At 36.2% G+C, this 11,963-nt stretch overlaps 1 protein-coding gene across 1 annotated transcript; it reads right to left on the minus strand.

The window, feature by feature from the left end:
• Positions 1-52: 52 nt before the first annotated feature.
• On the minus strand, positions 53-4,561 carry LOC123498720. Its single transcript, XM_045246102.1, has 6 exons — positions 4,245-4,561; positions 3,276-3,417; positions 2,512-2,617; positions 1,776-1,960; positions 935-1,028; positions 53-478 (listed from the first exon to the last, which is right to left on the minus strand). Exons 1-6 carry the CDS (start codon positions 4,294-4,296, stop codon positions 425-427), a joined length of 633 nt encoding a protein of 210 aa, XP_045102037.1. The 5' UTR covers positions 4,297-4,561; the 3' UTR covers positions 53-424.
• Positions 4,562-11,963: the final 7,402 nt, after the last annotated feature.

Genomic DNA, 11,963 nt, shown 5'->3' on the forward strand with positions numbered 1-11,963 from the left:
TTGAATACCCGTTTTCTTTGAAGATAACGAAGTGTTTCGAATGACACACTCATGTAATTTACCGCTTTATTAAAAAAGTGTTCCGATTGTTTCACATTGTTTTGATATAGCCCAGATGCTTAAGTTTGAAAGAGACATTCAGAGCATACTTAATCTCTGAACAGTTGGGATGGAAATATGACATGCATAGCTTAGAAAACGTTTATGGTGGGCGGAAAGATTGGCAGAGAACAGGATTGTTCATAAGGTTGTAAGAATTGCTTAGTTATCATATATATTTCCTTCTTAATGGATGTAACCATTACATAGATACTAAATTTTTATGAAGTTTCTTGCTTCTTTTCTGCTGAGGAAGGGATAGGATTGTCTTGTGAACATTGTTGTCTTGTTCCTGTTGATAGGATGGAAGTGGCACACGCCCCGGTTAATAACATCCCTTCTTTACTGACATTACGTTGTACATGTACAGATCCGAGAGCTGAAATAAATAATTATCTTTATTTTCTCCCGATACTGAAAGCAGAATGGGGAAATGTATAGACAAAACCCTATATAATTTAAATAAGATATTCCATTATTGTTCTTTTTAGACTTAAGGGTCAAAGGCCAAGAGATAATGATTAGTATAAGCCATAATAAATAACAGTTATTATGTTTGTGACGCGTATTGTTACGCTTCAACTGGAACTCCTTGTCTGCTTTTAAATATCCCCAAAACTATGTACTATATACTTCAACGTTGTTAAAAAGGAGATTTCAGAATATTTTTTCTTCAATTATGAATAATTCTTTTGGCTATCTCATGTAGTAATTAACCCCTTTACGGCTTTTTTTTTTCCTTCTTTCTCCTTTCATTTTTTCCACTTTATCTTTAGCTTTTGGTCAGAGCCTCTCTTAGTAAAAAAATCAGAAATTGTTATATGGGAACACTTACACGGTGATAAAATCCTACGTCCAGCCTTTTCAGGAGGTTCGAGTCATGTTTATCAGCTTTCAGACAAACACATTTTCCGCTGTAGTTGGCTTGTCTGTGTGCGTGAAATAAGAACGGAAAACATTATGATTAAAGAAAGTCTCTCTCTCTCTCTCTCTCTCTCTCTCTCTCTCTCTCTCTCTCTCTCTCTCTCTCTCTCTCTCTCATATCTTTACTAACAAAGCTACCCTTTCCCTTTATTAGTGGATAATTCAAACTTTAGACGAAATTCTTCCTCCTAATTTCATTCTCCCTCTTAAATTCACTCGCTTTCCTCCTTGCTCCCTGTTTCCCTTCACTTTAACTGCAGTGATTTCCCTCAACCTATTACCTTCCTAGTAACCTCCTCCCTTTTAACTTCACAATTCTTTCTCAGAACTCGTGTTTGCCATCTTCTGACTGCCAACTTCTTCTAGTTACCACCTATATCCCAACTCCTTTTTTCCTGTTAATCTCTACCTTAGAACTCTCAGCACCTTATATCTCTACTGCTGGAGCTAGAATGGAATATCCCAGAACATTTGTGATTATATACTTGTCCCCAACGCTTTCCTGTGAACGAATTGATTTTGATTACTGAACTACCCATGATGTATTCAGTCTCTGCTAACATTTTCACTTACACAACTTTCTATGTGACCTTTTCTATTCTCGTAGTGTCCTTCACCTCCTTCTCCTTTTCCTTCTCTCTCTCTCTCTCTCTCTCTCTCTCTCTCTCTCTCTCTCTCTCTCTCTCTCTCTCTCTCTCTCTCTCTCGCTGCTGCTGCTCCTCCTCCTCCTCCTCCGTTTTTCTCACGCTTACTCGCAGAATGTCCAAGAGCTCTGTCCGATGATAATGATAGATTTTACTTCTTGATGGTATTGCGACAGGTCAGAAATGTTGTTATTCCAGTACAGATCCTTCTTGGTGAACGTTTCTCCCTCATAGAGGTTATATCCTGCCTCATTGAACTTTGTTTGGCTCCCGGCGTACCTCAAAGACGATATCTGCAAGTCGAAAACAACACGTTGCAAATCAATGAGCAAACACTTCATGAAATGCCTTTACTACATCAATATCAGGCTAGCAATGCCTAAAGACATCCGTTTGAAGACAGGATTAGAAAGAGAGAGAGAGAGAGAGAGAGAGAGAGAGAGAGAGAGAGAGAGAGAGAGAGAATTTTGATTTAATTTGATCAATTTATTACGCTCATATGGCGGCAAACCAAAATAATGTATACAGTGTAAGCGTGTCTCACAGGACACATTGGAATCCAAAAAAATAAACACACACACACACACACACACACACACACACACACACACACACACACACACACACACACACACACACACACACACACACACACACGCAAAGTAGAAAACTGAAATATTCACATTTGTAAATATTGTTGTTCTTAAGATAGGTGGCACACGACAGTATGCTTTTAGGGAGAGAGAGAGAGAGAGAGAGAGAGAGAGAGAGAGAGAGAGAGAGAGAGAGAGAGAGAGAGAGAGAGAGTGTGTGTGTGTGTGTGTGTGTGTGTGTGTGTGTTTACCTGGTTATTTATGGTGTATAGATTCTCTTTATAGTTGATACCCCAGGCCCAGTGGACTGATGACAGTTGATAATTGTTGTACTCCGGCTGACCGTAGAATAACCACCTTAAGTTGGAACAGAAAAAAATAAGTAGTTGAAACATTATTCATTTGTGTTATTATTATTGTTGTTATTATAACTATTATTATCATTTGTGTTATTATTATTGTTGATATTATTGTTATTATTGTTATTATTATTATTATTATTATTATTATTATTATTATTATTATTATTGTTATTGTTATTATTATTATTATTATTATTAATATTATTATTATTATTATTATTATTATTATTATTATTATTACTATAATAATAATAATAATAATAATAATAATAATAATAATAATAATAATAATAATAATAATAATTATTATTATTATCATTATTATTATTATCATTATTAATATTATTTTTATTATTATTATTATTATTATTATTATTATTATTATTATTATTATTATTATTATTATTATTATTGTTACTATTATTATTATTATTATTAGTAGTAGTAGTCGAATAAATTCTTTTTTCTGAATCAATCAATACGTGATGGATCGATTGACTGCCATAGCATACTGCAGTGAATTAGTGATTAGGACCATCGCCATCTAAGAATAATTATTCCAGCTGTTTATTGCCAGTTGGCCTATAAAATTTACCATTATTTTGTATGTATGTAGGTAGAATAATGAATGGACGTTGGGCTCTAATACTTACACTCCAGTTACCTCGATGCTGGAAATAATGTTGTCAAGGTTGTAGTTGCTTAGGTATGGTACAGGCTCATTGAATTCGTGGCACACTCCCTGGTAGTTTGCCTCGGAACATACACGAATGTCGTACACGTACGACCGGTCTTCTGCAGTTTTTAATAGAATATGAACTCTAGTATTAGAAAGAAAAAGATTACCAAAAATAAAAAGAAAGAGATGAATAGTTGTAGTATATTTTGGTAATGTCATGGAAAAGAATCCGAGTGATTCGTTGGCACAAGTGTGGAGTCAAAGTGGCAAGAGTGGTGAAAAAGGTTTCCTGAATTTACCAGTCATGGTCATCTTTATATTGAATTATAAAGACGAATAAATGTATTTTCTTACACATTATATTACTTTATGTAGAATAAAAAAAAAAGTCTGTCTTATAAAACTGGCAATTTACCAAGCGAATGAACAAAGCACTAGTCTTATGCTTGCCACCCTTATCAACACAATGACCGCTCGGCATTGCAGCCTTGATTAGTTACCAAGCAGCGCTGCTTGGCCGTCACTCTCATATTAATAAAACGTACTGTACATGTAGACAGATTTTTTTTATGATTTCCTTATTATCTTTGTAAAGCCATTAATTTACAAAAATAATGTATATATCCGAATTCATATTCAAACTGCATCTCCACATCACCCTCACACGAACCTTCACAACTCCAAATACATACAGTTATATATATGGAACTCAAATGTTGTCGTAACGTCAAATTAAGTGATAAAAGATACAACACTTCTATTCAAAATATTAATTGCTCTGAAAATAGATATTAGAATTGTTGAACCTTAATAATATAATGTTAATGAGAGAAAAGAGAAACAATAGTTATTAAACACCACCGTCAAAAGATCCTTATTTGTAATTAACAATCCCTTTAAGCTCGATAAAATAAGAAAATGTGGTACATCACATCGATCTTACCACTGGCCTGGGTGGCGACGGTGGCCAGCAACATCAGCAGCAGCGACTTCATATTGTTATGCTATGAGCTTCTTTCGGTGCTTTTCTGCCTTAAATACTCCCAGATGTTCTCCGCAGCAGTGGGTGTGTAAGGGGTGGGGACGCACTATTACGTAATGCAAGGCAATGTCAGGAGATTGAGTGATAGCAAAATTAGCGAGACACAGCAACTTCATCATAAAGCGGAACAGTCTCATATCACCACTGCCTGGCTGTATTCATATGGCAATGCTATTTTACATTTGGCTTGTATTCTGATTTTGGTTAATATAGCAAAATTATAGTTAGGACAATGCGTAAAGATAGCTGGAAATGAGCTTAATATATAAATGTAAATAAATAAAATAAAGTAAATAAATGAATACATTAATAAAGTACCACTGTTTGTTCTTCCCCCCACAGAGACTGCCAACGGTTACCACATAGTAATGGGAACTATGGCAGTGAAAAAATCTATTGGTGATAATAGCGTGGTGGTGGTGGTGGTAGTGGTGATGGAGGTGAGGGAGATAGAGGCGTAGAAGGCATCACACCTGCCTTGGTCACATCACTTCCTTAAAGCCACCTGCTATCGACTCTTACATTCTCATTATCCAGATAGCCGAAGCACCACTACGCATCACGAGCTGGAAGTGTTTAAACTACAATAAGTCATACAACTCAGAAATCCTAACTAACACTAGTCCTTGCCGGGGATAATTCAGATCATTAAACATGTTTTTACTAAATGGAGCAGATTTTCTTCTCATCTTGTTAGTCTGGCTTTGTACAACGTGGTGCTGTTATGTGTACTTGTATACTTGCCATTGATCTTGTAAATGTGAAGAATGCAAAGTGAGGGAGAAGCGCAGGCGTACGAGAGAAGCTTAGGCAATGCTGTTGGGATAGAGTGACGGGATACATGACGTCCGCTGCCCTGGCCATGGGTGGTTGGTTGCCTTCCGCTGCTGCTTGTGTCCGCCCTCCTCTTTGGTGAGACTATAGCGCTTTGACCACTAACCTGCATCACCGAGTGTTTTTTTTTTTTAAGGCACCTTTATTTGTGATGAGTTAGGCTACTCGATTACTTTAGGTTAAGATACGTTAGCTTATATTTGTTAGGTAAAGTAATGGGAGCCGCTGAGAAAAGAAAATCTCTGCAGATATATTGTGTAAATGGGTTTATGAATGTTGTCGGTGAAAGATGGGTTGACATTAGTAACATGTTGACCAGTGCCTCTCTATCCTGGAAATGTTTATGTCTGGACCTGGAAAAAAAAAAAACTTTAGAACTTGATTAATTAAAAGTAGAAGATAATATTGATATATAAAGTATATTCAAATCAATAAAGTGTTTTCTTTTGCTTTCTAAATTTCGTGTGGAAGTGAAATGTGATTAAGGATAAATTTAATCATCCACATATCGTTATGGAAAAATAAAAGAATATTTAACATATGTACAATATCTCTCCTCTCAGTAAGGCAACCTCCTCAATCGGTAGCTAAAATTCCGGACATATTTATTTTAAGGTCTAGTCTTAGAAAATAATGGAAAAATTCCACAATTTTTTTCTCTCAACTCTGTTTTTATCGCAGAAATATAAAGAAAACAATAATAATGTAACAAATTTTGTATCAGTCAATAGTTTTTTTTTTCGTTGATTCATGTTTTCTTTTATTTCTAATATTAGTTTAAAGATGGCGTGTAGATGAATATGAATAATATTACTTTTGCACCGTATCCACGTATGAACAAAACATTATGTTTGGCATACGCACAATGCGTCATCTTTAAGTAAGGAACATATCTTTGTTATAAGATCATAATTTTGAGATTAAAAATTTGCTCTCTCTCTCTCTCTCTCTCTCTCTCTCTCTCTCTCTCTCTCTCTCTCTCTCTCTCTCTCTCTCTCTCTCTCTCTCTCTCTCTCTCTCTCTCTCTCTCTCTCTCTCTCTCTCTCTCTCTCTCTCTCTCTCTCTCTCTCTCTCTCTCTCTCTCTCTCCTGAGAGAACAGTCCTTGCATGCAGCATTGCGAGTTGCGAGTGTGTAAGTACTTGGCGTCTTGTTAGACGTAACTACATGCAATAATGTTGACTTTTGTGTGTTTAGTAAAAGGAAAAATGACTGAGTTTAGAGTCATTTTTACTGTATTCACTCCTGACTCTCAGGAAATAAGAAACCAAACAAACAAACAAAGAGATAAAGGAACACATATATTACTTTGCCATTTACGAACAAGGTCACTTGTTGCTGCCTAGATCCTTGATGAGAATTTCTCGTTATCCTTCAAGTTAATTAATGTGTAGCAATATTTGCCTGGGAGCTGCGCGTTAGGGAAAAAGAAAATAATGGATTGTTTCTGGGTGGCCAAAGCCTTCGACACACACACACACACACACACACACACACACACACACACACACACACACACACACACACACACACAGAGAGAGAGAGAGAGAGAGAGAGAGAGAGAGAGAGAGAGAGAGAGAGAGAGAGAGAGAGTGCTAACCACTACACTTACACCGAGTAGTTTAGTGGTTAGGACGCTTACACTTATACCGAGTAATGTAGTGGTTAGCAGGCTCGACTCACAATCGAGAGGGCCGGGTTCGAGTCCCGGGAAGCGACGAGGCTAATGGGCAAGCCTTTTAATGTATGGCCCCTGTTCATCTAGCAGTAAATAGGTACGGGATGTAACTTGAGGGGTTGTGACCTCGCTTTCCCGGTGTGTGTTGTGTGTGATGTGGTCTCAGTCCTACCCGAAGACCGGTCTATGAACTCTGAGCTCGCTCCGTAATGGGGAAGACTGGCTGGGTGATCAGCAGATGACCGAGGTGAATTACACACACACACACACACACACACACACACACACACACACACACACACACACACACACACACACATTACTCTTAACATTCGCCCGTTTGTTATTACTTTTTCCCTCTCTTGCTCCTTCACCTGACCGTGGATGCAGAAACTGTGAATGTATTCTGTCTGTTTATCGCTCACATTTTTCTGTATCTTTCCCTCTGTGCTTGTTTTCAACCTTACTTCCCGTTCGTCTCATCTTTATATAAAGTGTATGTGTGTGTGTGTGTGTGTGTGTGTGTGTGTGTGTGTGTGTGTGTGTGTGTGTGTGTGTGTGTGTGTGTGTGTGTGAATTGAATTGAATTGAATTGAATTGAATTGAATTTATTAGTATGCTCAGACTTTGCAAGTAAAGTATGGAGCAGAGCTCCGTAGTAAACATACAGTAACAAGCATGAGAATAAGAATAACCATAAGAATAATGAAAGACATACATTGTTTCTAAACAGAAAATAACAAAACGAAATAAAACAGTATCAATAATCCACCATACTGAGCATTTTCCTAAACTTACTCATTATTAACCTTGTAAACACAGTTAACTTTGTGTGAATATTTACATTTGTGTTTTGCAACAACTCAGCAAACTTTAAAATTGTTGGTCTGTGTAATAACTTAGTACATACATATCTCTCCACCTTACGAAATCGTCAATTGAACATTTAAGTAACATATGAAATTTGTCCGCTATAGCATTTTCATTCCACATATTGCATATCCGCTCTTCTCTGTTTACACCTGTGTATCTACCAACATTTACTGGTAATCTATTATTGCATGTTCTAAATCTAGTTAACAAGATAAGACAATTTTTTGGTAATTTAGTTAGATAAATTTCTAGTTCATGGACACCTTTGAATGTATTATAATTACTACATATAGCATTTATTGACAAGCCATGATACCAAGTAGTGATCCACTGATTCGTTAATTTTCTTTCGACTGCCTTCTTGAACAACACTGTGTTTGGTACATTTTGTGTTAACCAAGTTCCTGTCATACCACATTCATTTAACAAATTCTTTACAGAGCCAACCCAAGGAGAAGTGTATAACCCTAACCTGTCAAGATGTAACAGACACTGATACATTACATAAGATAGTTTTGAGTGTTTACCTGTAATCAACCGAGACCAAAAACATAACATCTTACACTTGATATAAATATCCAATGGGTATACTCCCAGTTCACCATATACCATAACATTACTTGTGTTTTTATGTACAAACAACATATGTTTTAGAAACTTTAAATGTAACAATTCTATCTCCCTTATAATATAATGTCCCCAAATTTCAGATCCATAAGTCAATACAGGCAGTACCAATGTACCATGGTATTAAAAAGTTCCAACTGCATGTCTACTGGCAAGTCAAATTTTCTACACTTTCCTACCAAGGAGTACATTGCCCTTGTAGCTTGTTCTTTCAGTTCTAGCTCTCCTTTGCGGAATCTGCCATTATAATTGAATGTTAAACCAAGGTATTTATAATCTTCCACCACTTCAATTTTTTCACATCCGAAATGAAATTTATATTTGCTTAGGTCAACTTTTCCTCTACTAAATATTACTACTTTAGTTTTGTTACAATTTAGTTTTAATTTCCATGCATTGCAGTAGGTGTTTAATGCTGTCAGAGCCTGTCTCATTCCTCTCTCACTGTCACATAGTATAACAGTATCATCAGCATACATAAGAACTAGAAGTTTAAGATAAGAATTAATCAAATCATGACCAAAGTCTAGAAAACTGCAGTTATATTCAAGTAATTTACTTTCAATGTCATTAACATAAAATGCAAACAAAAGTGGTGACAGATTTTCCCCTTGTCTTACCCCCATATTACATACAAAATTTTCAGATATCTCTTGGTTTAACATTACACAAGACCTGATGTTACCATACATGTTTCTAATTACATTCAGTATTTTCCCATTCATTTTCTCCTTCACCAGTTTATACCATAAACCATCACGCCATACTAAATCAAAAGCTTTCTTGTAATCTACAAATAAACAAAATAATTTCTTTTTCCTCCAATTAAACAAATCAATTACACATTTGAGAAGAAAAATATCATCCAAGGTAGAATAGTCATGTCTGAAACCAGCTTGAGTTTCATTTATGCTGTTAATGGTGTTAGAATACTTAGTCAGCCTTTCATTAAGAATTGAGGTGAACAATTTGCCTAAACAACTAAATGGTGTGATGCCCCTGTAGTTGTTGACATCACAAATGTCACCTTTGCTCTTATATATTGGGACAATCATGCCAACCAACCATTCAGATGGTATTACACCACTGTCAAGGATCTTATTGAAAAACATTACATATAAAGGTAATAGATTGTTTTTAGTTATCTTTATATATATTCATTTATTACCATGTCAGTTCCAGGAGCTTTGTTGTTCTTCAGTTTTTCTTATGTTCTTTAATACTTCTTCCTCTGTTATGTGATCATTAAGCATACATGAGCGGTCAGTCTCAGTATTTTGAAGATCAGTGTTGTTGTTTACTAAAGTGTTATCATCAGTGGCAAGTTGCTTAAAATGTTCGTAAAATTGATTTAGTGTAATGTTAGCTCTCTCTTTAGTTTTCACTCTTTTTAGTTCTGTTTTATATTTTCTACTTCCTGCTATCATTTTGTCAAAGTTAACTCTATTTTTATGAAGATTGTATTTATGTTTGGCTTTATGATATTGTTTTCTCACTTTCAAACACTGATAGTCATAGTCCTCTAAGGTGACATTGTTACTCTTTTATGCGTTTTTTTTTCTTATATTGTGGAAAAGTTGCAAGTGTTGGCTCAATAAAAATTTGCTTTAGTTCCCATGTATGTGTGTATGTGTGTGTGTGTGTGTGTGTGTGTGTGTGTGTGTGTGTGTGTGTGTGTGTGTGTGTGTACACGCGAGCGCTTGATCTTTCTATTCAGCATTTGTTCTTTCCTGGAAAGTTGATTATGATAATGAGGTTGATGAGGAAGTGAAAAAATAACTATTGAGCAAAATTCTATTCGTGTTGTGATGAAAAATTGCTCATCAATTTAACGTCAATGGCTTGTTGTCACCTTCAGCTAAGATTACACTTGGTCTTAAAGTAACCATCTGCCAGACACGCGGACACCTGTTTGTCAATGTATGACTACAGCACCGCGCCTTATGGCCTTGGCGTGGCTCGTTGTTGTGCTAGGAGCTGCCCGGATATCCACAATTGTCCTGGTGCCAACTGCACTTGTGCAGAATTCAGTGTTTACAAACAAAAATTTGTTGATAGACAAAGTTGTTCAGAAGTGACAGCGTCAGCAGTCGTAGGAATTCGGAAATACAGATGCAGGGAGGGAGTTCCAGAGTTTACCAATGAAAGGTATGCGTTACTGAGTTGGACAGAATAGGGATGAGAGGAAGAAGAAAGCCTTGTGCAGCGAGGCCGCAGGAGGAGGGGGAGGCATGCAGTTAGAAAGATCAGTAGAACAGTTAGCATGAAAATAGCGATAAAAGATAGAAAGAGATGCAACAATTCGGCGGAAAAAAAGAGGCTGAAGACAGTCAGTGAGAGAAGGGGAGTTGATGAGACGAAAAGCTTTTGATTCCACCCTATCTAGTAAAACTGTGTGACTGGAACCCCTAAACATGCAAATAGTACTCCATACAGGGACGGATTGGATTAATAGACTGTTTTCCTATGGAAAAAAAAATAAGGAATATGCTTCCTGTGTTTCAAAACACAGGCTGGACACTTACGAACAAGCGGTCCGCTGCGAACATAAATTAATGTTCGTAGCTGCCCGGCTTATGTTTGTAAACAAAGCCCGGACAGTTGTGGATAACTGAACAACTACGAACATATCAGTGGTGGCGGCAACTCTTGCCAATATTACTCATTGGTACCTAGGGAGACCCAGTATGATTCGGACAGTGTAATGGTCTGTCTACAACGTTTTCTGTAAAGCATATGGGTCCTAGATTCATGAGATTTTGCATGAATGTGCGAGACTGTTTACCCAGACCACGTGGAACCCGAATCCGAGACTGCTGTGCTTTTCGATGCAGGTAAGAATTTGTGTTTTTGTTATCATCCTGTGTATTATTTCCATTGCTGATCGTAAGGTATCACTGTATGAATATGTCAAGAATCAGCAGGATATAGTGAAACGGTGATACGTTACGAAGATATTGCCGTAAGCTAAGGCGGCGTGGTGTTGATGTTATGTGTGTGTGTGTGTGTGTGTGTGTGTTTTGCTTTTGTTGTTTTGAAAAATAGAGGATGATTCAGACACTGGGAGGGGGATAGATCAAACCTGTCCAAACCATCCGTCTCCTCATTTCTAAGGGAATGAAGTTCTATGCAGTCTATTTTTTTTAATTACACAGCTTTTACAAATTAAATTATAATTTCCTTTATTAACTCCATCGAATATATGTTAATATTATTTTTTTTTCGTCATAATCACTTTTTGTGAATGCAAAAGAAAAAAGAACCATAATTCTGGAGATGTTAAATCTAGTACTTTTTATCAGTTTTTGTGCAATAAACAAAAGCATATCTTAGAGGATATTTTTGTAGTTGAAAATAAAAATGTCTTAAGAGATAGAGAGATTTCTGAGGAAAGTTCTGTGGATTGTCTGTGATTAGAAAATGTAACATTTGACAAACTAAATTATAATACGTTGCATTAACTCAGATACGTGTTATTATTTCATCATAATCACGCAAAGGAAGGAGGAACTATAATTCTGGAGATATTAATTCTAGTACATTTTTCTGTAAGAAACAAAACATATTTTGCAGAATATTTTTATAATTGAAAATGAAAACGTCTTAAAAG

This window comes from Portunus trituberculatus, chromosome 48 (assembly GCF_017591435.1).
Source record: "Portunus trituberculatus isolate SZX2019 chromosome 48, ASM1759143v1, whole genome shotgun sequence".
NCBI lineage: Eukaryota > Metazoa > Arthropoda > Malacostraca > Decapoda > Portunidae > Portunus > Portunus trituberculatus.

Coding starts and splice junctions, on each gene's coding strand:
- LOC123498720 (XM_045246102.1), bottom strand. CDS start 4,296: ATGAAGTCGCTGCTGCTGATGTTGCTGGCCACCGTCGCCACCCAGGCC. Junction 2,618..3,275: donor AGCATCGAGGTAACTGGAGT/GTAAGTATTAGA, acceptor TTCCAACTTAAG/GTGGTTATTCTACGGTCAGC. Junction 1,961..2,511: donor TATACACCATAAATAACCAG/GTAAACACACAC, acceptor TTCGACTTGCAG/ATATCGTCTTTGAGGTACGC.